We start from the raw sequence: 26,345 nt of genomic DNA on the forward strand, positions 1-26,345 counted from the left end.
AAAGAATTTGCTTGCAAAAACCATGGTTCATCAAATTTAAAAGGCTTACGCAATTTCACTTCCATTTCATGTCTATTATGACTTAAACTGTGGAAGCACAGTATCACAAAGCCATATTGAGGCCTTGGAAAGCAGGGGAAAACCTTTTCTCAGCCTATTATTACATCTGCCAGCAGAGGGATTGTCCAGTAGCAAGCCCTATCCAGAAACTTGGCTCCAGGCTCCATGCAGGACAAAGTAACTTCACTGAAGTTACTGTAGCTTGTGATAGAGCTGCAGTTTCCAAAGCTCGAGTGGAAAATGAGGCCTTTATCATGAAAAGGAGACCACACAAGAGCCGCATAGGTATTAAACTTTCCCACTAAAAGTTTATTGAGTTATTTTGGTTGCAACATCGCAATACCCAGCCCAGTATGGGCCCCCCAAAAATAGAAATCAGCGTAGTAGTTTTAACATGGGATCTCACAATAAAACCAGCTCTCTAAAGCAGCAAAGTGCTGGGCATGTGTGCTAGCAGGGAATCCTCAGGATGTTTCATTGCATGAAGGGGTTTCCCATAGTTCAGGAAGTACAGAAGCTGATGCATGGCAGACCTACCCATTCGTCTTTTGGCTGCTGTATCTCTCTCACCCTCCTAAGTTTCTGTAGGCCACTGCAGCTCCCCATTCTCCAACTTTGAGCCAGCTGCAAATGACATAATTCCTCTGTCTTTTCATGTTGGATTGTTGGATCATTAGTTGTTAAGTCAGACCTGCCTTGCGATTTACTAGGGGTTCTGAAGAGGTTGAAAAGCAAATGAGATCTGTTATAAATCTCTCGGCATGGACAGCAGGGTGCTGTACAGACATAGTGAAGAATGATTTGCCTTCTCATTCTCAGCTTGGGGTGCTCATCTGGGGATTTATGTTTGGCTAAGAGCTAGCAAGCTAATTTGATGCTGCTAATGGTGGGATAGCATTTGGGGATCACCCATCGTTTCCGCATGACAGTCATGGTAATACACTGCTATAATTAGACAGTGAACCCTTGATGAGTGCAGTCCTATATAACTACATCCATCAGACTGACATCATAACATAACCAGTGATGTCACTTATCACACAAGTGGATTTCACAAGGGCGTCAGTGTCATTTCCTTACCAACATGTAAATCCTTGGTCATCTTTCGCTTATTGGCTTCTAATCCTGCTGTCTGCAGTAGGATAAGACAGAAAGATACATGTTAAATATAAAGAATAGCTTAAAAAAAAGAAGTGCTTAAGTCCAAAAAGATACAAAGATTGGAACGAACAATTATGACATCCAATATATATGTATCACTAAAATGACGATGCATTAAAAAGTTTGCAAGGCCCTGAGAATCTCATATACAACAATGTGTAAAGCTGATGCCCAAATAATTGTTCATTTTCCCAAGGCAGTAATGGAAAGGGCTTTGTTCTTTGGCAGTGAAGGTGGAAAGCTGGACAGATGTTGACTTCATGATGAGTGCAGAGGCCCCAGGTTAATGAGAACAAGGGGTGGGAATTGTTGAGTTGGTATGGGTGGGGGAAGTTGCACTGTAGCTTTGTCCATTAATAGGTTAACTTGCTAAACCAGGAAATTCTATGAAGCGTCCATGGAAAAGAGATGTGAGATTGTTAAATAGACTTTATCAATAAGTTCTCCCACATAGATCATTGGGTTGCCAAATAATCAATAAATGAATGTTTTTTTCATTAGGTAATTATAGTTAATTAATTGTAGAAGTTGGTCCAAAATTCCACCACCTAGTCACCAAAAAGTACTTTTGTGTCTGAATTTACAAGTAAACCTCCAAAACTTTGGGTCTCATAGGATCAAAATTATAAAAGGATGTCACATGTTACAATTGGAGTCTTAAGTTCCCATAGGTATTCCAAGGCTGGCTTTCGGGCAAATAAGTTAATTCTGTTGTGACCAGATTTTATAAATACTTGTTGGCCTAAAAGGTCCATAAGACAGATGCCTTGGGTTTCCCAGGTCAGGCAATTGGGATAATTCAACAGTCAGCTTTCTAACAAATTGGACCTTTAAAAAGCCAATAGATCTTCTTGGACAGCAAAATCTTTAATAGGTAAGTGCTGGTAGACCACGTTTGTTTTTTTGCACCATGTTATCAAATATTCTTCTTGGGAACCAGATTAACATCAATGTAAACTTCATTAAATATTTTAATGAGATAATTAATTTTATCTTAAAAATTAAATACTGTGTTTCAGTCGGTACCAATTTTCCATCACATTGATGAAATACACAGCTGCAATTGTGGCAAACTGCAGTTCTCGTGAAAACCTATGATTGCTTAGACCTAAAGCTCTCTTTAAAAGGCTGAAGGAGCGTGGGAGAGAGTGATGCAATTAACTCATCCTGAGTATACAAATGCATTAATAAACATGCCTGTAACTGTTTGGAAACCAAAAATCATGGAGTATCTATCCAGGAAAGGTAATTAAAGATCATAACCATGCTTTGGACTCCCGCCCAGGCGCTTGTGAAAAGACTTGACCCAACTGCCATTGTTAAAATCTGGGCCAAAGTAGGGCTTTGCTTTCAGGACCTCTATGATAAAACCCCTGAAACACATCTTTAAACAGTTTTTGGCGATGTATCATCCATTTCTGGGCCTAATTTGTTGTTGGACTGCTTGAGAGATCAAGGTCAACCTTAGATTACAGGGTTTATAGGGATCTACTGAGATATACTCATGCCTTTGGTTTATTGTTGAGTTGGTTTCCTCTAACAACGTGTATTTGACACCTCTTACAACTCTGTTTGACTGTACTGATGCAGTATATGGTCATTTGTTATCAGTTTTAATCAAATGTGTTTGTCTGCAAGTCAAATTTTCTTGCTTTAAAAATTATTTTAAATTTAGTGAGACCATTTGACATTGATCTTCTGTCACAGTGCCACCACCTACTTCCTTTGATGAAGTCATTGTTTGGGGTTACGGTCAGTGTTTGACTTTGTTTCCTAATAGCTTTCTGACCCTCTATCAGTCATGATTTCCTCAAATATGACTCAGCTGTCTTTGTTTGATATGGGCAGATCACAGGCTCTGCAATCTGAGGGTTGGTGAATGACCTTGATTTCAACGTTGACCCACCCACACCCTGCTGCACAATAACAAAAAGTTAAGATGACCTCCCCGTATCAATTATTTGGGCCCTTAACTGGAACCAGTGTATAACAGAGTTTTGAGAACCACTGTGGATTTTCTGCTAATGCCAGAGACCATTGTTCATCCAGCTATAGTCATGGTTTAAATGTGATGGGCAGTGAGAAAAGGGACAGTTCATTTAAAAATAACAAAAGCAGCTCTTCTAACTGTGTTTGTCATGTTTTTCTGGACATCAGCGACTCTGAAGAATATATTATGGTTAACTGATTGTTGAGTCTTAATCAAAGGTTGCCAAATACTGATCCTTTAGGTTGATGGCTCACTAAACTAAAGTGTCAGAATTTGCAATCTTGGAATGAGATTTGAGCCATTAACTCTGAATGGTCTGTTTGCAAACAGGAACTAGCAGATCCTGCCTGCATAGTATGTTTTTAAGTAGACTGACCTGTGACTTTTTAGGTATATTCCCATAAAGTTTGGAATAATTTTAATCCTAAAATATGAGCTTAATTTTTCCATTCATCTCATTCCCGAATAACACTGAATAACAAGAATGATTCACTTTGTCTTGAGAGGAAGCACCATTCTGTAATTACAGAACAGTCCTTCATGTCCTCTGTTTGAACCTTTATTGTATGCTGTCACAACAGTACCCACCACCTAAACTGAGACCTCTTTGAAATCTACTTTAATCCATCAAACGGGGGTCCAAAGGAAACAGGTTTAATCTTTTGATTCAAGTGCCCCTCACTGAGTACAATTTCTCTTTAAAGTATGAGTTGGCAGCATGACTCGGGAAGATCAAACTGTTGCTGAGGTTGAAATAGTGACATCATCAATATGAAATTGTTTAAATTGATTTTGGAGACAGGATTATGGAAAAAAAAAACCTCAAGGTTGACTGCTTTGGTTTCCAATTACAGTGACCTTTTCCAAACACTGATGTCCCACCATATATTATGCTTTTAGATCAGTTTCCATCCAAAAATATAATTCACTTACTTTGTTGTCTTTTTTCTCTCTCTTTTTTTCAATTATGTTGTTATCTGGTGTGGCCAAAAGGGCAAACGTCAAGATGAGAATGAATGGAGCGTGTAGGAGTGTGTCCACTCTGGCAGTGACCCCCAGAGCTCAGACAGACAGCACAATGTAAGCACAGCAGGGTGAAAGTTAACCTGGTTCTGCAGAAAGTCACACATTTGAACACACACACACACACACACACACACACACACACACACACACACACACACACACACACACACACTCCAGTCCTATTATTCAGCCTTACGTCCCCCTTTTCTCCCATTTCTCACGCTTTCTTGTACTCTGGCACAGTTCCTGATTTAATGCCGACTGGACCAGAATGGAGAAGAAGAATTACGTCAGTTCATATTGTTGATCAGACATCACACAAACAACAGCTGGCGCACATAAAACCAATGCCCAAAGTTAACGCATTCAGTAAACCTGTGGGGGCAAGACTAAGAACCGCTACTCTACATCACAAAGTCAGGTTGTCATGATGGCAGCATTGGTTGGTTAGTCCATCACTTTGGTCCAGACAGTCACAACTGCATGCATTGCCATAAAATCACCCCCAAAGTTTTTTCCCCCAGTGCCACCAGCAGGGCAATTTCATTTGTCTGAGTTTATTGCGTTTATTGCTGAAAAGCAAACATTAGCATGCTTAAGTGCTACACTAAGAGGTTAGCATAGTCACTGTGAGCATGAGCACAGCCTTGCATAGCATGGCTATGGATTCTAAGTCTTATTTTCAGATAGTGTAATTTTACTTTCGTTATAGAGATTCACCAAATTTGATCAATGACGTATTCATAGGGTCAGTTTTATGATAAAACAAAAATCTACTTTTCAATATAAAGGCTGGAGATTTTGAGTCAAGTCAAGTCAATATAATGCGTAATCAAGAAAGAAGAGAAAAGAATTGATGCCATTATTTGTATATTTATGTTTATTTATTTTTCTTGCGTAGTTCAAGATGTATCTTCCAAATGTGATCCTGGATGGGGAGTGGAGATACACATGTCTACACAGTGAAATGTCAAATTTCTGAAATTGAGTTTCACAAATATCAATCAAAAGGGGTGCTTTTGTTTTCTAAATAAGGTCTGATCAACTGAGAAAACATTTAGATATATACCAAAATAAAGTAAGATTATTTTGTCATAAAAATATTCCCCTTTATTGAATTTTTCAGATTTTGCGTGTGATGTTTGACAGCTTTCAGGGGAATCTGACAATCAAGTGTCCAAGTGTTGTATCAGAAGAAAATCTTTTGTGAATAATCAGTCAAATTGGACACATAGTTTTATCCCAGTAGCAGTTGGCTACTTATGTAACAGTCAAAAGAATGAAAAACGACTGGACAAAAAGCAAAAATGATACTGGACAAGCAGCCTATTTTTTTTTTTTTTTTTTTTTTTCCCAGGAAAAGAAAAGCGGGCTTTATTTTGAACCAGGCATTACTCAAATCCCCCACTGATATAATTGGCCACAACCAGAGCAGAGTACGACGTGCCCCTCTCCAGGCCATGGCCAATCTCCTGCATAGATCAATCAAGGCAGTTCAACACTGGCCCTTTCAGCAATGGGCCCACCCTGGACTGATGAATGACCTTGGCTACAGTGCACCCCCTGCACACATACACAAGCACAAACCTGATGCAAACATGTGACTGCAATAGTACAGTAAAACCAACCTGATTAAATACCTGTAGCTTCAAACCTACTTTTCCAAACTTAGTGCTCATCTTTTGCAGATGCTAAACATATGCGCATTAGCAATCCCGATGGGAATTAAACCATTAATCACTAAAAGTTGAAGGGATTGAAAGTGTTCGTACACAAATTGGAATCTTCCCTGCAGCGCCATTCAGAACAGCAACGGCTTTCCACATCTTTGGTCAAAAGCTAAATAACTCTTCTTTCAGGAATCATTCAAAGGCCTCATATGCCTCTGCCTTTTTTTTAATCAAACTGATCTCATCCTCTCAGTGTCTCTGTATCTATAGTAGGGATTAGGACAGTAGAAATAATGAGGTCACCACAAACAGGGTGTGTCATTTGCTATGTTCAGCTAACTGCTCAGTTAGAACATTTTATTCTCCAACAGAATGTCTAAATCTGGTTTCAAAGCATTCACTAGACTTTCAAAAATACATTTTTGGGAGAGAAATGCTTAAATGCACAGTATGTAATTTCTGCTGCTAGGGGTCTTTCAATCAAAATAAAAGATGCAAGTAGCGTGGGATCATGGGAGTTGTTATCTTTATTGTTAAATAACCGATAATAGCGATGAAACATGAAACAGGCAGAAATGTTCACAGATGTTATGTTATGTTTCTATATTTCTGTGGGTTTCAACATTGTTGGACACATTTGGGATCATAACATCATTTCTATGATACAACATTTCTTCTGAGTGTGTCATGATCGGTGCGTTTAGATTTGTCATTACCGAACTAAGTGGCACATACAGTATCTGTCACAGCTAGTAAGTTAGTTTCAGGTTATGCCACTTTTCTCCACTGACCCCGTCCTTTTGTTCTCAGTGTCCTCCCATTGTGAGTATTTATTTAAGTGTATGTGATGCTACAGTTCTCAAAGTGGTTGAATTACGTGCAAGGCTTTAATTAGTAGTCCACCTACACTGTCCCCACATCCGCACTGAATTAGCACCTGAACATGTGAGCCCTTACATGTCCATGTTAGTCTTATAGTTTGATAGGAATTAGCAGAAAGAGTCACTGAAAATTGATGTCAGGCAAGGAGGTGTTTGTACATACACACGCACACACACACATATATATATATACATATACATATATATGCATACACATACATAAATATACTATTATTATTATTCTTATTATTATTTTCCCCCTCTGCATGCTGCTTCTAGTTATATGATACTGGTGTTATTCTTTTCCCTCAGTTCCAGTCCCTGACAGGTGACACATGAAGTGGAAAAGTCAGGAGCTGAATCATTTGAAGGTTTTCTGGTTCGCGTTCAATTCACTGTGGTTTTCCCTTTAATCACCACAGAGGAGGAAGAAAAAACATGACAGTTTGTAGCTGGAAATAGATATTTTAAAATCTGTAAAGAGCGACATAAATAAGACACGCGTTTCGTGTCTTCATGATAGTCATTAAGTATTACCAGTAAGCCTCTAATTAAAGCTCTCACTGGAATATAACTGGATCAATCCCATTTGATGACAGGGTGGCTGATTTGATCAAGTGTAAACTTGTGGTACGTTTAGTGGTAACAGCTCTAAAAACGCAATCCAAAATGTATATTCTTCGTATCATGTTTTGCATCACATTTTATTTTATTTAATTAAACAATAAATAATTTAGTGTGGCAACATACAACTTTCCCACCTTTCCCAACTTTCCAAATGGTATTATTGTTGGTGCTACAGTTGCATAGTGAAAGCGAGGTTACAGGGAACTAATCATTCCAAACAATAGTCATTAAACTGTGCAAATCAACATTTACTTCATAATGATACATTAAAACAAACAAAAGCAGTATCCATTGCCAGTTTAAATAAATGTAAAGGAAATACATTTTAAAGTGAAAATGGCCTCACCTAGCACAACAAAAAAACAAAATAATTAAATGAAATAATTGTGGTAATAAATGTTTTAATCCTAGTTTTAGATGTTTAGAAGCTTTATTTCAGTTTTACTTTTTGTTCATTTTTTTTAGAGTATATTGTTTACATCTAACTCCATGAAAACAAGTTGGCCATCACATTTCAGATCTACTACAACAAGTGTTGAAGATTCTCTTGACTTGTAAAGATTGTTTTTAGTTTCATTAATATATATATCAATTATATCAATGGAATGAATTAACTCCCAGGACCTTTTTGTACTTACAGCTTAAGACCGTGTCTGATTATAGCTACAAGAGAACAACAACTACATTAATTATGAATGATAACACTTGGCAGGAATATACCGACATCTGTTATTTAATTTGACTGTATTTTTGCATATCCAATGTAATCATAAACAAACCCCATTTATTGCTTGGGGTTTGTTTATGATAAATGAGAGGCATCTGTAAAGGTGGATCATTGCAGCCCTGTTGTGTTAGTGGGTTATGTTTATGATAGGGTAGAGGCATGTGTAAAAGTAGATCATTACAGCTCTTTTGTGTTACAATTACACCATTCATAGCTGAGTAATGTCCTACACCTGTGTTAACACAGACAGTTACATAACTCTTGTTATTCATTTACTCATACCATAACTTTCTTTGTAAGCAAATGAGCACTTCTTCCTCGCACAGTTTAGTGTGATTCCCTGATGCAGTGAAAACAATAGAAACAATAGAACAAGCCCCAAGCTGTTTTTTTTGTTTTCAAATATTGGAATTTTGTAGCGATGTGAGATCATATTTTTTGTTCTTGAGGTTTGAAATGTTGTATAGGAAATGATAACATATTATTTTTCTCTGTCCTCATTTTGAACAAAGAAGCAGAACTTTACAAAGTGAATTGAACCATCTCTCCATCACTTTAACACCATGTCTCTCACTGACTGCATAACCTTTTGCCCATTCTTTCAAATCTGTTCTCTCGCTCTCAAAAAGTCTTTCATGCTTTTTTCTTCCAGCTCTCTTTATTATCTCTGTCTCTCTCACTCTCCTTTTCCCATTCTCACTGTTGCTGTGAGCTGCCTTTCCCATGCGCTGCAGGCGTAGTTTTACCCAAATCCGAGAGGGAATTGCAGAGAAAACATCTCTGGTTACCACCGTCTCTGTGGCTATGCTCCTTACCAATTTTTACAACTGGTGCGTTTGAAGTCATGAATGACAAATGACAATACTCTCGCTCTGACCTCAGACGCAGGCTGGTAAGAGCTATTCGCTAGCAATTAGAAACCTCACACAAGTATTGAATGCAAGTTCTGGACTGTATTCAGTCCTCCTGCTTCTTGCTTCTGGGATCAAATGCCTTAATCAAGGGTATGTAAAATGTCTCAAGACAGATAAAGCTAAGGCCTTCCTTAGGTGACACAGTATGGTTATTTGCCATTTCTTTACTAAATAATTCTGGTGCAACCCTTTTAAGTGTTTATGTAATGTTACAATAATATGTTAATAGAGGGTGTTGTATAATTAAATGGATCAAGCGCCGACAAGATCACCAGATCAGATAAAATTAGATTTCTGAACAAGGCTGCAACTTATAACAGAATTTAGAATAATAGTTATGATTCAGTCCTCAAAATATGATCTTTATTGAGTTTAAATAATGTCAGTTTTTACTTACTAAGTTACTGAATTAACAAAACCAACTCTGTATGAAATCTATATTGACGTCTTTTTCTTAAATAAAATTACAAGATGGTTCTTCCAAGATAAACAAAAGCATCAGTCATTTCAGAAAATGTTAAAAGACAACTGTTTCTGTTCAAATATTATGACACTACTTCACAAGTAAATACCACAAGTTTGATGATGCCTTGGTAGCTAATTAGCTAGATAGCTAGCTCCCACTCCATTGTGATTGCTGATTTGTACATGACAGTCATGCTAAAGATGATCAAGGGATATACTTTGGCTGACAGCACCACAACAGCCACTAAATGGACCTTGAGGTGAGAGTGTTTCCTCATCAGCTTTTAGCTTGTATATGGTGCTGAACACAATGTTAGCTCAGCCTGTTTCTGTGTGCTTTGTGTTAATAACACTATATGTCCTCGTTTTACACTCACCCCAAATAACACAGTGACTTAAATTCTAGGACTGTGCTCAGGTTCTCTCCCAGCAGTGCTGTTGTTGGTCGACAAAGCCACCTGAAGTTGAAGATAAACCAGCCTCTTCTCTGTGTGAACCACAACAATATTCCAACAGCACTGCTCTCTGTTGTTCTGCATAGAAATAGAAAAAAGGTGATTAGCTCAGAATTTGCCCACTAATTGGCAGAATATTAAGCTGCATTGATGTTCAAATTTAAAAGCTAAGCTTGTCACAGGCCGGAATGAATAATTGATCCTTTGAATAAAATGTTAGCATAAAACGTGAGCCTGCTAAAACACACCCACACAGGACTTACTTTTCTCCTACTGCCTAATAGGTTTTCCTCCTCCTCCTCCACCTCCTCCTCCTCCTCCTTTGCCATCTCCTCCTTTTTTCTTTTCCAATCTTACAAAAACACATACACACACCCGACCACCTAGACAATTACAGTCTGCTCATTTTGCCTTGGGAACTTTTGGCAGTTTATGGGCCAGATACCACACGTTAGAAGACACAAGCAGAAAAAGCAGACTATAAAATGCTTCTCCACGTGGTGTAGGTATCACAAAGCCCTCTTACCTTGAGGTAAACCGTTTTTTTCATTCTCCATGTATGAGTATCGCTGTTGTTCAACAGGAACTGCATGATTTTGTATCAGCAAGAGATTTTTATAAAATGCCAGGTAAAGATTGGCAAAAGGGAAAGACAGATCATTCCTTAATATCATATCTATTTGTCTTCATTTTAGTTTTTCCCTACCATCAAGAGAGACAACACCTTTCAAGTGCTAAAAAACTGAGGGAAACAAAGTGCTCAGAGGCTGAATGTTGGGATTTAACATCTGACACCACCAGATGGCACTCTTCTGTGGAAGGGAAAAGAGGGGAGGTTGAAAGGTGGAGTTATGGCTGTGTTCCCTCAACCACCAAAAGTAAGGAAATATCCTGACTGTCTATAACATTTCTGACTTAATACTACAAAAAAAGTTTAAATGTTTTCATTTTGTCAAACCCGAAAAAAGGTTTAACCAGTAAAACTGAGCATTATTGACATCTTTAACTGATAAAGATCTAACAGTAGCCTTCATTTCTGAAAATAAATGAGCCGCTGGTTAAAAATATGTAGGCACTAAATAGCCAATTGCTCTGATGAACTAGAGATTTTTTGTGGTTTGTATCCCTGTACGAGATAGGAAACTGTCAGTGGAAAACAAGTGACATGCTCAAAAACACAATAAAGGTCTTACTTCACAGTTCACTGAACCCTCCATACCAGGAAATAACAGAATTTCCTTATATTTCCTCAATTTTTTTACCAAATATGTAAAAATAAACCATCATGTGTTAAGGACACACATGGGATGTGCTAAAAATGACGTATTCATCATAAGAAACACCTTCAGCATCACTTGAAGTAACCAACAGACTGTGAAAACATTTGGCAACATCTGTCCCGAAAAGAAAAAAAAAAAGTGATGACATCTGTGTCACTTTTCTTTTTTCTGCCTTATGATGAAGTTTTCCATCAAAAGAAGACAAGAAAAATGAGAGCTGAGGCCAGTGACAATGTCAGAGGACAAAAAATAACTGTCTCAATCATGTTCAAGCCATCATGTGCCCCTCTGGCCCCGTTTGATGTCTCTTTCAAACAAAGGGACAGAAACCCCCCACAGAACAAAGGCACACAACACTTTCCATATAAATGTGGAGTGGAAAGAACACTAAAACCAAAGTAAGAGTGAGCAGATGTGCCCGGCACAGAGATGACACCATGTCGTTGGTGTTTGAAAAAGCCACATGTGTCTGATGTTGGGGACATGTAAAACATCTATCGTCATTGGACGAGCAAAGAGGAAAGGTTCTGTGGTGCTGAAGCTGTTGGGTGTGTTGTAAATTGTTTTCTGCTGGTGCGTCGTCAACAGTGCCACTCCTGCCACCTTCTGGACCTCAGTGGGACGGATGGATGGAGTCTGGAAGGGATGAAGAAGAAAAATGAAGACAACAGCATAATGTATATGTGTTTCCTGTAGACAGCCAAGAGGCATGTGCAACTTTAGATGAGATGATGCAAGATGAGAAGGGTTTTCTTAGGGCTGAGATGCTGAGTAAGAATTGACTGGATCGTTTCATGAAATTGGTTTTGTTAAGACGTGTCCATGAAAGGTAAAAAACGAAAAATTGAAATGCTACAGATACAAAGGGTATGAAGATGAGTGAAACAGCCGTTGATATGTAGCCCCACAAGTTTGTGATGGATGCTGTGCGCCTGCATGACAGGTGCAACTGGACTGGGATGGTGTTCAGCGGCATTTAGAGTTGAAATGTTTCATACACGAGGAAACCTCTCCATACATGTGGAGAGGTTAAATATAAGATAAAGCTATAGAATGAAAAGTGCCCGGAGAAAAGAACAATTTGGACAAGCTCAGACTGCTGGAGTGACATTATGTCACACTGTCTTAAAGCAAATACTTGTGCGCTTCTGGCACATTGACTAACAGTGGATTTTGCTCTGAAGGGGCAGGAAGTGGCATTGTTTTATTTCAAATCAGTGTCCCTATCTCTGTGTTGTTTTAAATGATTTGCTTTGACGATCAGAGTACATATAGATCTGCAAGAGACAAAATCTTTCTGGGGATAACCCCTTAGAAAAATATAATCTATCCCCTTTTGTGTGATTCCAAAAAAAAGTGATCAAACAAATCATTAAATGGTACACTAGGCTGTTTCATAAGCAAAACAGGCTTAATACAATCTCCCTCGCCTTTATCCCTTAAGTGGATTTTTTGAAGCATCACAGACATCAACATCCTTTACATCATCTCTGTCTGATTAACATCTAGAAATCATATTACATCACAAACCCTCACATCTAATACAGTTTTTCTGGGTTTAAACAACCCATCTTCACCAGCCCATGCACAGGCAGCTTAGTATGACTCATACTTACATTTAAGCAAAGAAGCAAGTCAGGTTGCGTCTCGTAAAGAGCGGAAAGTTGTCCACAGGGAGAAAAATGGTGTGGCTGGGTGAATTTAAGTAACATGCTTATTTTAACCCATCCATCTTATCATAAACCCCAACCAAATAGTTTTAGTCCACAAAACTAAGATGTTCAGTTCCCTCAGACCTCAAACAGCTGTATCTGTCTTTATACTGTTCAGTATGTGGCTGAAACTTTACTTTCTGAACTGAAAAAAAAAACAGGGTCTTACAGTAGAGGAGATTGTCGAGACTAATCTTGGAAAACGGTGGTTAAATAAAATGATTTAGAAATTCTGCAGTAAGTAGAAAAGCATCAGGAGGATCCATGATTTACAGGATTAAGGCCGACACATCCTGGGTTCTGACTGACCCATATTCCAGAGCCAGGAAACTTGTCCTCACCACCACCACCTCCACAAGCAGCCCAGTCCAACACAGGTTAGCCGTAGAGGGCCTACTGATCGTGATCCAATGCGACCCTGTGCTAATTCCCTGGTGAAAGCCACCCAGTCAGTCCAACGATGCCTCAAAACCTCAAGGTTTATATGAACAAGCTCCACTCTGAATGGGAACCCAGGAACTAGGCCGGTAATAACAGACCTCAGGAAAGAAGGTTTTGACCAAAGAGAGAGCGGTGAACAGAGACTCACCCCATTCGCCCCCTCGTTCTCTTTCCCTGCAGGTTTTGGGAGAAAGACGAACAAGCTTCCTGTAAAGCTATGTAGTATTTATTACAGCCTCCGTTTTTGATGGCCGGGGTCATGTAGCCTGCTGTCTATTTATCCTAGAGGTCATTTACTACAGTAGGCCTGGTTTCGGGGCCAGGAGAGGAAGAGAAGGAGGAAATCTAAGATGCAGGAACTAAATTGGTAGCAAATGTATAGCCTCCAACGTGCCCCCTGGCCCTAATGCGTTTTTCAAGTGCTCTGCTCACCGTGCTCCAAGACGCAGGGACGGCTTGCCTCTGAAATAATATTTCAACAGTGGTTACAGACGCAAAACCGGCGCCATCTCTCAGCTTGGGTTGTTCCCACCAAAGTGCAGCATAAGGGATTTTCATTTTATTTCTGGGAAGATGTTATGCTTTGCTGTGTAGCGGCTGTGGCCTTAAGGTTAAGAGAAGCAGGCTCAGGAGTAAAAGGTTGCAGGTTCCCAGGCTGAACGATAGCACAGAATGAGTTTTACTCTATCTTCCTGTGACAGTTACACCACTGAGGTGCCTTTGAGCCAAGCATTTAACTGTATCTCCAGTAGAGCTGTGCACTGGCTCCAGTAGGAGACTGTGGTTGTACTGGGCCGCTCCCAGGTTGGATGAATGTAACTGTGTGAATGTGAAGCAGGGCGTTGCTGGAAAAAAAGGTTTAAAACAGGCATCAGCGCAGAGGGTAGCCGGCCGCCCACACAAGCCTGAAAGTGAGCTACTGAAGTTATATAAACAAATTGGAAAACACACCTTATGTTAATGAGAGATCATTTACCCTTATGGAATAGTCATTCCGGTCAGCCATTCTGCCAAAATGATTCCGTCTGAGTTTGAGATCAATGCCTTAAAGATGTTTACGTGGAGGCAGAATCGCTCTCCTTCTGCAGCTAAACTCTCTCGAAGATGACATTGACCATCTCATTTTCATCTAAATGGCTCAGTGGAGTCCCATTTGCTCTCTGCTTTCCCTCAGCCCAACAGGCTCAATAAAAGCCAATGAGCTGATGAAAACAGGAAAACCTCGTTGTTGTCTTATACAAACAGCATATGGTTTGCTCAGTGTGGCTGCACATGGCAACGCTCCTTCTACTTCATTTGCTCCGCCGCATCAAGTTGTCCTCTTACCATCTGGGTAATTATGAAGTTTACCGCTTCCCAAGTTTCTTTTGTCATCACTTTACTAGAGCTTTAATCAAGTGTATTAATAAACATATCAGTATTAATTTGCTGAACAGCGGGCGTATAATAGTGCTGTTATCACCAGCTGTTAAAGTGTGGCTGCTGTTGTGTGTGTGTGTGTGTGTGTGTGTGTCTGTCTGTCTGTCTGTCATCAAAAGCAAAATGTGATCCTAGAGACACCTATTGTTGTTGTATTATATGCCTGTCTAGCTGTGGACAGATTTTGACAACACGATAGTGTCGTAGTTGTGCAGGACGCAGTTACAAAACTGCACAGGTGTGTATTGATCAAATGAAATTGAGGGACAAGTTGAGAGCTTGGTGTGGTAGGAGGTAGGAAATGAAGGTTATGGCTCATCCTTTTTAAGTCGTGGATCGGTAGTCTCTCTATTTGTAATCCTTTCTCCTGCTGTGGTCCCGATAAGTCGTTTCTCTCGGTAATCTCTTAATTTCATTGTTTAGATACACAGACAGCCCTGTCTAACCTGTCGAGCCCTCCACTCCACACAGTTTGCTGCTGAAAACGGATGAAACAGGTGCCAAGAAGAAGAAACGCGCTTCCAAATTTCAGTCAACATGCTGTAAGGCCTTCCCCATTATGGACGTTTGCCTGTCGTCCCCCTTGGTTACACACTACAGTCTGTAGTCCTGCGTCATTTTGTCTTCCCTCGTGTTCTTTTTGAAGGTCTGCCTGATACATGGTAGCTCCTCAGTGCAAACATGCATGCACACTTTCCAACAATGTTCTTTTTTTCGTGTGATGTAAATTGCAGATGTACATGTTTTCGTTGTTTTGCTGCGAGCTAAAACACTTATATAACCCAAGTCCATATATTTATTCTATTGCTCTGTGGTGAGGGGTTATATGATGGGAAACTCACTTCTCTTGTGTGAACAATACACAACAATATTCCCAAAATGTTGAACTATTCTTTCTAATACCTGTAGATGGCGCTCTTTTCCTCTTTTGTTATGATGATACTATGATGGCACTGCTTCTACCCAGTATGATTTTGTGAGGACATGGTTTCAAAGTGTAAAGTTGCATAATCTCTTGCAGGAATTGGACATCAGATATTCCCAGAAATTGTACTGACTTTTTTGACTGTCTCCACTAGCTGTCAGCAGACAATGATTTTTATTTTTTTTTTCTGACAAATTTGATGAATCTGCCCTCCGGGGCTCTAAAAGATAAAGAAGCGGGATATGTCTTGTCATAATGCCGGGCTCTGATCAGCAGCCATGCATGTAGTTGTCAGGATGTTGCAGATGTTTAAAAAAGATATCGCCATGCCCGAGGCAAAGTGAAAATAATGGCGCTATTATAAACATCTGTCACACAGCCCAGATCGAACAAAACACAAAGACCCTTAGTTTGTAAGGTTTGTTAGAATCTTTGCAGTTTCATGTCTCGACTGGGAAGTAGTTAGTCAGGTAGTTTGACAGAAGCAGTAATCACAGTAAATTGATGTGTCATGTGGTGTACTGCACCGGCGTGTGGGCCACCGTGCTGACTCTCGCATCCTGCTTTGTGTCGCTCAAAGCAGGGTCTCAAGATGAGCCGGTCCATCCTCAGCCTCCTGTTTACAGTTTGTCCTCCCTTGTTCACCCTGAGGTGCTCTGTCTTTGACACTCTGGAAGCTGAGCAGAGTTTTGTGGTGTTTCTATTCTACAGGTCACACCTGTGTGTGTGTGTGTGTGTGTGTGTGTGTGTGTGTGTGTATGTGTGTGTTTTGACATGCTTGTGCATGTATCTTGGTGTTTATTTATCTATGTGGTGAGTGAGTACGTGTGTGTGAGTTGAGTTTATACGTGACAGACTCCCTGACTTGGCCCCCCAAAATTTACCGCAGTAAGTGAGATTGATGTTTGACACAGGTGCCTCGAGCCAGAGAGAGCGTTGTTACTCAGCAGCTTCTTTCTATTCATTATTATTTGGCAAATCAAACAAGTGTCAGGAAGTTCTGTAATGTAAGTCTGAGTCCGCCTCTGTCTGTCTCCATCACACATTATCAGTGAAGGTGGTAGCAGAAACGTGAATGGATGCAGCCTAGTTTCTGACTGTTCACATCATGACCACTGGGTGGAGTAAAGAGAGATCCTGTTTTGTTTTTGTCTCCATTCACTGTTTTCTTCAAAGTAATGTCTATTTTCTTTTTTTGATATTATCTCTTGGAAGATTATGAAGCTAAAAAATACATTGAACACTCCATGTAGTTTAAAGGTACCTAATGCAAATCCATTACATTTTACTTTGTAATTTCCCAGTGATTCTCCTTTGAAACAGACCATTTCACCCGTTTACAGCTTACCTGCTGATAACCTGCTCAAGTCAGCAGTCCAGTTTGTACACGGTAAACGTACGATATGTAGATACTACAGCAAGTTGAAGTTTGTATAGGACAGTGAACCATTATAGTACAGTTGCTGCATATTGCACCTCAACAGTTCATCAGTTCCCGATTATGACCAGAAATCTGAAGAATTAACACAACATTCTTCTAAATAATAAATGGCATGTGCCAGAATAAGTGACTAAATATCGTTGCAATTTAAGAATTTTTGACCAATATTCTAAAACACTTTCATAGGATACAAACACACTATTGATTTTCAACAGAGTATTGAGCATTTGATGCAGACAGATCAAATGCTTGTGCTACACATCGGGTTATGTATGTCAGCCACACGTTCCTTTGTACCAATTTTAGGGGTTTTTTTGTTCTTGTTGTTTGAGATCACCATTCAGCTCTAATGAAGAGCCGTCAGGTTTGAACACATTAAAGGTATGTTGCTGCCCTCTACAGGAAATAAGAATTATATCTGCTGAATGACTGTTACATGTTAGCAGCTCTGGCATCATGAGTCAAACTAAAGACAGTTGACATTATTTAATACAAATATATATTTTATTACAATTCATGATCATTTATTGGAGGACTGAAATAATTGCACAGAGGAAATAAACAGAGCAGGGTAAGGACACTGAGTCAATGACAGATTCCAAAAATGTACACATTTAAATGTTTTGGAATGAACTCTTTAAAGTTTGAGATGGCTTTCTTCAAGGTGACAAAGTTCAACAGTCAAATGTATTCTTTGACAATATTCAAATTACTAGCATCAACACACCAGGAACAATCAAGCGTTTCACTTGGCATAAAGCCATACCATCAAAAGCACAATTATTTAAGCAATTTTATACAAAACTCTTTAATTGTTGTCTGACATCTGCCAATAGTTCAACTGCTGCTGACAAAGACATTGGCTGATTGTAAATACTAGCCAATACATCAGCTGATTGTTGTTGTGAACCTTGGCTATTTTAAGATTCTGGAGGATCGAATCATATTTAGCATTCACTTTGATATTTAAGCATATTGTTGGGTACAATTTCAGAAATTATAAAAGAGAAGGCTTGAAGCAACTAGGTGTATAAACATCTAAAAAAAAAAAAAGTAGCCATCTGAAACTGAGACTGAGGCTTTTCCCCTGAACTGTTCAGTAATGTGTATGACAATAGATTGTTCTGCGTATCAAATTTGAAGTGAAGTGGCTCTGGAAGAACAAAGACATGATACATCAGATCATGATCCCAGACTTCGTACATGTTTACCAAAATGCTTCAGAGAACTACAAACTTTTTTTTTTACAAAATTTGCATGATGGTGTAAAACTGACTTTCTGGGTACAGTGTTTTCTACAGTGTCGGTGGAACCACTGAATCAATTAAATCCCTCTTTCAGTAACTGACACTTATATGGGACAAGATAAGGTACAACATGTCTGCAAGACACACTTTTCATGAACTGGCAAATAAATATGCTGGTCCTCCAGACACAGCATCATTCAGTGGTGTCAGTCACTGTCAGAGGATTGACTGGAGCTGGAAGAAGATGATGATTCATGTTTTCTCTTCTTTTGTTTCTTCTTGTGTTCCTTTTTGTTCTTTTTGCTTTTCTTTTTGTGGCTTTTCAGTTTCTTTTTCCTCTTCCTCTGCTCCTCTTCGTCAGATGAGGAACAGGACCTGCTGTGTTTCTTTTTCTTCTTTGTGGTCTCCTCATCACTCGAAGAAGAACCAGATCTACAGAGTAGAAAAAAAAACATAACTAAAATTTTATCAGTGAAGGGCCACAAACCTGTAAATTAAAAGCAAACCATTTTCTGATTTGTGAACACAAAGTCATTTTGTTACCTAATATAAATTACTAAGAAGAGTTAACATGTGTACAATGAGTCGGACATGTCCATGTCTGCTTTCTCTGAGGCCTTTGATTGTTAAATTAATAAACTGTTAAACTGCCAATATGTCTTCTTTCTACAGACAATCATCAAATCCACCAACAAGAGTCAACAGCAGAATAAGCTGTTTGGCAGAGAAGATGTTTACATTTCTGTTGACACAAAACAAGTAATAAAACAGAATTGTTAGGATCAATGTGGACAAAAGTACAGAGGAATTTCAGGGTAAAAAAAAATACAAAAAAAACACACCTCTTCCTTGACATTCTGTCTGTGCTCTTCTTCCGTTTGTGTTTCTTCTTCCTATCATCATCATGGGAACCTACACAGAATTGTACACAGGACATTCAAGACGCGGCTTAAATTGAATTTAAACAGCAAGTAGCACAACATCTGTAAAATCCGAGAAAACCATGTCTAAAGGCACACTGTGATTTCCTGGGGCAAACACTTACATACCAAAATATCCCTTATGAGCTCGAAAGGCAGCAGAATTTACTTTGTCATGTCTGACACACTACGAAAGAGCATCTGTGTCAAAAGGTGAATTATTAGGGTTGGGTGATTGGACTAATACATCGGCATTTGGTCTTAGCCTATCACTGGTGAGGTTTATATCTTTAGCTTATTATGCCTCCAAAAAACAGGGGAGAGCCATTGCAGCAACAGCAGCTGGATAAAGTAGTGTTGAGAAAACATTGGATATTTTCACAGCTACCTCTGTGAATGAACAGTTTATTTCAACCAGACAAGAGCTTTTGATTGATGGAGCAGCTGAAAGGAAAAACAAAATGGCTTTTGGTGAGTTTTAGTTAGGTCTGAATAAAGTGTGTTTTACAGTGAGCTAACAAGGCAGTCCAATTTGTCTTCATTCGGTGAAAGAAAGAAACTCAAATTTAGAAAACTTTTCTGATACATTTTTCTTGGTTAATAAGAACATGGGGTGTGAGAATTTCATTAGTTTATTCTTTCATTCATTGTCAGACTAAATTAAGCTCAACAAAGCTCCAGGAAAGCAGAAATCTTGTTGCTTTTACACACTTTGAGGCTGAAGCTACATATTTATGTCTTTGCAACCTTCCTTATTATTTCATACTTACGATGTTGGCCGCTTCGGCCCAGCTTCTCAGGGCGCTGAGCTGAAGCTACTTCTTCCTCACTCTCCTCGGTGCTGGTGCTGCTTACATCCAGAACAATGTCTTTCTGGGGGTCAACTCTGACAAAGTTTCGACACTCAAAGGTCAAATGGCCCGCTGGAAAAGGACAACCACGAGAGAATGGATGAAAAACTATAACAGACATCAAGATAGTTTTATTGCTTACATTTGAAATCTCCAGTAAGCCTTCAAACTGTCATAAGGATATATTAATTAGTGTATTAATCAGTACACAAAGACATCCTTATCAAAATCTGACTCCAAGAGCTGCACAAATGACTCACTGAAATTTACAACAGACTCCAGATCCAAGGCCACACTCATCCAGGTTAATAAAGCGATACTTACGATATCCACATTTCTTGCACCCAGCTCTGATGTTGTCCTTATTAGGCCCTGTGAGATGAAAGTTGTTTTCATTGAAATCACTTTTACCTCCATAAAACGGACTGAAACATTTCATTCCGAGTGACGTTAACGTTAATTACATTTCTTTACGTTTCTGAGTCGCAAAAACACGATAGTTAGTTAGCCAACAACGCCGCAGCACGTTAAATATAACGTCAGCTAGACAGCTATGAAGGAATAAACACAGCACCGTGGGTTATATTGTTGCTGTGTAACTGAGTGTTGTGTGAAGTGGGTGATATCGTTTAAAGGCGGCACTCAATTATTACTTAAATTGATTAATAAAGAGTCGTGTGCCCTGTTTTCGAAGTTAAACGTTAAGCTAACGTTAACATCCTTTTGTGTTTCTTGCCACCATGTTTGCCTCTTACAGAGTAAACTACGAGACTCATGCATATTGAAATCTTAATTCGTATCTTTAGAAACAAAATCTAATACCGACCTGGATCAGCCATTGTCTTTTACACGAAAATGTCTGAAAAACACCAAAGTGATGGTCGTTAGCGCGCGATTCAACCGTGGGTCTTTCCGAGTGTTCACTCAAAATACGGTCGACCGGAAACATTCCTCTCACTGGGTTCCGCCTTCTCGTTTTTCCCCTGACTAGATTTTTGACATTAGCGCCACCGTTTGGACTGGAGCTCAGAGCAATAGATTGCACTGGTTTAAAAGATCATCCAACAGTTAACACATGTCATGTCATTGTCCGTAACCGCTGATCCCTTTCCATGGGGTCGCGGGGTGTTGCTGCTGGAGCCAATCCCAGCCTTGACTCAGAGCGAGGGCAGGGTACTCCCTGGACGAGTCGCCAGCTCATTGCAGGGCCCTCACTGATGAGCAATGTGGGGTTCATTATCTCGCTCAAGGACACTTAGACATGCAGCTCAGCCCTGCCCGGAGCCGGGATTTGAACCAGCGACCTTCCAAGCACTAGTCAACCTGCTCTACCTGCTGAGCTACAGCCACCAGTTTTGGCCCATGGACAACACTTAGGCCCCGCGACCCTGCAGAGGATTAAGCGGCGTACATATAATGTGTACAGATGATGGATGGATGGATGGATGGATGGACAACACTTAGGGCAGCCCTGGTTGAAAAGCAGTGGGGGTTAAAATGGAGCAGATATGAAGAGGTTTAATGTTCCATTCGCTCTTATTATTATACCAAAAATGTCTGAACATTATCTAAATAAAATGGTGTAAAGCTGTTTAGCTAACATACTTGTCGGTTTTTGATAGGTATAAAAGTACAATATGGACATGGGTTGCTATATACACTGGTGCAATCTGTGCTGCATAGTGGCACAGTGGATGTACCTTAAAATCTGTTTTGTATGATCTCCCTGCATTGCCCTGATCCTGAGTAATTGCATATATCAATTTACTCTATTCAAAAAATGCTAAGAATCTTTTCACAATAATATTTTGCTCCATGCTTGATTGCTTTCCCAGCAGAGCCAGTTGTGGTTTTTTGCTAGGGGTTAATTGAAGGCAGCCAGAGTCAGACTGGCAGATGGAAAATGTCGACAGATGCGGGGCCCCCAGACATGTCCTCATCATCAAGTCTGTGACTGGGGCGCACGCAAACACACACAGACGCGCACACACACACACAATCTCACTCTTGATCTTTGATCATGCCATCTGCCTCGGTAAATGTTCTGCCAGACTTAATACTGTTATTCGCTTTATTAACAATAAAAGCTGCGATTACTACAGTCAGTGTTATCTAATCTGATGATGCCTCATGATTAGCCGACTGCAGTTCCACTACTGAGGACTTTGACCAAACAACGCAACACCTTTTTTTTTTTTTTCTTGTGCTCTTGTCACCTCACATGCTTAAAAACACATGACCTTACTCTGCTGTTGAGGGAAATGCTCTATTTTCTGACCCTTACCAGATGTACCCTTGTTGTAGTGGGGATGTTTTTTTCATTAGATATATTTGAGGCATGATATAAATGTGAATGTTGTGAACCTTTGAAAATTTTTGTCCCATTATCACTCTGTCCTTAAAGCCTCTCTTGATCCATATGATTTATATTTCCTTTACATGACTGAAGTAATAGATTTGTCGAGAATCACAGCGTGAGATGATGGAGAGTTTTTAAAGCCTTGAAGTAGGGCCTTCTATTTTAGCAGTGCTTTCTCAAAATTTCCAAACACTGCCATTGTTGTGTTTACCACACATATTTTCCTTTAGAGCAGGATCTGGTCTCATCTGAAAATTTAGCAATACAGTATCCTGTGTCAGAAAAGCCTTTCTCCGGGGCTTTTAAAACAAACAGCAGTTACTCATCTGGGCTGGCTGCTAAGAGACATTGATTATTTAACAAGGCTAAGATACGGTTCAAGGGAGCGTGTTTTATCTCTGTGTGTCTTTTTATTGCCCCAGGTGAGGGATTGAAATGAAGATTACTTCCATAAACGTGCTCACCTGTTTGGTGCACAGTGACTTGCCGGCTGTAGATAATTGTTAAATTCACTTTTCAGCCACTGGAAGGTGCAAAGAACACTTAGAAGCAAGACCTTTAATAGACAACCTTTGTGAAAGAGTTACTATTAGTTAAAAGGAACAGAGGCCTGCTGCTGCTGCTGCTGCTGCTGCTGCTGCTGCGGCAGCGCAGACAGAGAGAAAAAAAAGGCAGAGTAGATACAAAAACAACAAATGACACACTTTTGCTTCCATGAATGTATGTTTCAGGTCCAAAAAAAGAGAACTGCACAACACTCACCAGTTAACAACACTTACAGTATAATTATATTAGTCACTGGCCAGTCTACACCAACACGGTGGAAGAAACAGCAGTCTGACCAGGATGAGGGACTAATTGACTGTATATATCATGTTACATTCACTGCAATACTGTCTGACAGTCTGAAACTGTTATTCCAGACATCCTTTTATACACCAAGTCTTATTCTGAAAACCTGTGTTTTCACTCTCACCTAACTCTGTTTAATCAACTTTTTCCCTTAATAATTAATGTTTCAACTCATGTATCTTCAGAGCATTATTGCACGTCTTGATCACAGCCTGTGATACAAATGTTAACAAAGGATTTGAGAGATTTGAGAGGCACAAAGCTCAAAGTTCAGTTCGATGAATCCTGGATAAGTCTTATTGCTAAAGCGTTTATATTTTGTTAGCTCTGGGTTTGCTTGGTCCGTTATCTTCCCATTCACATAAAAAAAAGGCGTATGGTACAAAGGAGAAGCAAATAGCATGGCCTCAATGTGTAAATAAGGTTGCTGGTCATCATTAGGTCATCATCTCTTTGGCTTAAAAGACAACTTTACTCAGTTTCTCCTTCTCGTGAGTGGCAAACAAGCTGCACCCTGTGAAACAATCACACAAGGAAATGTGTAAACAGCACTTTGGGTCCCATTAACATCGCATTTTCAACAAACACAATTGGGTTACATATAGTAACTGTAATTTATTCTTGTTATGCTCAGCTAACTGCCATTAAAATTCAGCGTTGGCAGCTGGCTGTGCCACACAGTATACTGTACCTCTCTGGGTAATGATCATAGCAAGCAAAATCATTCTACTCTAGTTGTATTATGAGTACTGCATATTATTTGTCAGTTTTTTGTAAACTTGGCTTTTTTACAATAACGTGAGCCTAGAAATTTTGACTCAATTTTCCAGTAAGCTAATTGGTTAGTGCCTGTGGTTTTTGCGTATTTAGACGTTGCTGATACTGTGAGATGAATCTCCCCTGGAGTCCGTTAAGCGTGGAATTTGGTTTGGTGATCCAGCCTGGTAAACAGTGGGCCAACCTTGCGATGCCTGAAAACAAAGAAATTACCATCAACAAGACAACATGCAAATACCTGATTTTCCTTCTGTATTTAAAAAAATACACTGTGTTGGTGTGATTGGGGTCCAAGGGAGGGCCTGATTAGTAGTTGCTGACAGCTTATTCTCAAACTTGTCCACATCTCTAGACATATCAGAAAAAGCTCCCTGACAAACATGAGACTGTGGTCAAACATTCCTCAGTTGTTATGCTGCTACCTGAACGTCAACTCTACAATTTATGTCCTCCATTTTGCCTTCTGTTAAGGGCTGACTTAATAAAACAACAAAAGAGAGTTGCATAGTACAAGTCAACCCTACTGTATTTAACATCCCAGAACATATTGACCATATACCTCTAACCTTTGTGATGCACCCTCTACATTAGCCTCCACCGGCATTAGAAATTGAATAAAATGGCATTACTGTAGTTGTTAGGGCCCTTCTTTTACTTGGCTGCACCTCAGAGACACTGAACAATGGAGAAATTAGATTATTTTGTTTGTGTTGTTTCTGTGGTATACAAGCAAATCACAACTTTTATAATGTGATTGATGAGGAAATGTGTCAAAATGAGATATATTCATCTAGTTCATGGGGATTTTCTTGACTGATGTGAGATAAAAGTGGTGCTGAACCCTAAAATCATTTCAAGAGACATCAGTTATATCAGTTCTGAATGAGCTTGACAGTCGGGGACAACAAACCATCTTTAGTTACATAAACAACTTAGATGAGTCATTGAACAAAAGGAAACACATCATAAAATGATTCAAGACAATTAACAAATGATATTAATATCATGATCGTGGCTCTTGATGAAAGTGGTTTTCATTCCTTAATGGGATCCATGACGATCTCCTACTGAGATGATCATGACCTTCACACATCAAGGTCAGCCCATTGTAAAATAGCTTCAGTAAGGTTCTGGCAATGTGTTTATGAGCAAAGTTGAAAAACAAGAGATTGAAACAATCTGTCCCCCACGGGGATGCTCCACAGTCGATTGCAATTTGAAATGCATTTCCGTGTTTGCCAGCTTTTGCAATGCATTGAGATTCATTATTCACATCCTTCGTGCCACAAACACACGTCAGAGACACTCTGCTTCAAACAGCGGCCTCACACAAAGTGCTCTGGTGGTTCCTTTAACCTCTTTCCCAGCCCGAGTTTTGTTGTCACCCAGTTGTTTGTTGCCCCAAAAAGCATCTGGAGGATTGAGCTTGGGGCAGCAGGGTGTTTAGTTTGTTACCCGCAGAAAAGGAGCACATGTTTTTTTTTCTTTTTTTTTTCTTGTTTGTTTTTTGAGCTCTTGAGCAAGTTGTTTAAGACTTTTGTGTTCGCTCATCTCCATCAATTAACATTTTTCATAAAAAGGTGATGCTCCCATAAAAATAGAAACAGAAAGAGTCTACAGAAATGCTAGTGGCTCTGTAAAGCAATACCGTACTTTGATAAAGCAGTGCTTCAAGTTAAAATTACAATATGTATTATTTCTGCATTAAATTGTCTTTAAACTAATAGACCTTTGTTATATATGTTGTGGAGCTGTGTTCTCACACATATTAACCCAAGGGTTTGTAACAATTTTGAAAACCAGAGGGAACCCACATGTTTACTCAAAGTAGCGGTGAGTTTCATTGGGTCACTGCTGATGCTTCTGGGATAGCGACGTCGGCGAACAAGGCTACATTTAGGAAGAATGAAACTTTAAACATTACCTCATCTGTGCACACGTGTGCCTTAGTCACATCAGATAGATTTTCATCAGCAGTAGTGGTTGTTTAATGGTGTGTGCATCGACAGTGAGGCAAATTTGACGGCAGGAAACATTCAGGCTCATTTTGATTCTTTTGAATTTTTTCGCTCACATATGGTATTAGGTTGTAACTGTCAATAATTGTTTTCAGTGTTTTTAGAGATTGCAGCAACAAGTCTGGGA

General features: G+C 39.5%; 1 protein-coding gene and 1 long non-coding RNA gene across 2 annotated transcripts; both read right to left on the reverse strand.

Annotated features, from left to right (window-relative positions):
- Positions 1 to 429: 429 nt before the first annotated feature.
- LOC119028014 lies at positions 430 to 11,173 on the reverse strand. The gene is made up of 4 exons (XR_005077547.1): positions 10,503 to 11,173; positions 9,899 to 10,054; positions 1,141 to 1,192; positions 430 to 684 (listed from the first exon to the last, which is right to left on the reverse strand). It is a non-coding gene; the product is annotated as an uncharacterized LOC119028014 (long non-coding RNA).
- A 6,521-nt stretch (positions 11,174 to 17,694) lies between these two features.
- srek1ip1 (SREK1-interacting protein 1) lies at positions 17,695 to 21,181 on the reverse strand. The gene is made up of 5 exons (XM_037115983.1): positions 21,039 to 21,181; positions 20,537 to 20,584; positions 20,132 to 20,284; positions 19,284 to 19,353; positions 17,695 to 18,873 (listed from the first exon to the last, which is right to left on the reverse strand). Exons 1-5 carry the CDS (start codon positions 21,049 to 21,051, stop codon positions 18,648 to 18,650), a joined length of 510 nt encoding a protein of 169 aa, XP_036971878.1. The 5' UTR covers positions 21,052 to 21,181; the 3' UTR covers positions 17,695 to 18,647.
- Positions 21,182 to 26,345: the final 5,164 nt, after the last annotated feature.

This window comes from Acanthopagrus latus, chromosome 11, assembly GCF_904848185.1.
Source record: "Acanthopagrus latus isolate v.2019 chromosome 11, fAcaLat1.1, whole genome shotgun sequence".
NCBI classification, from domain to species: domain Eukaryota; kingdom Metazoa; phylum Chordata; class Actinopteri; order Spariformes; family Sparidae; genus Acanthopagrus; species Acanthopagrus latus.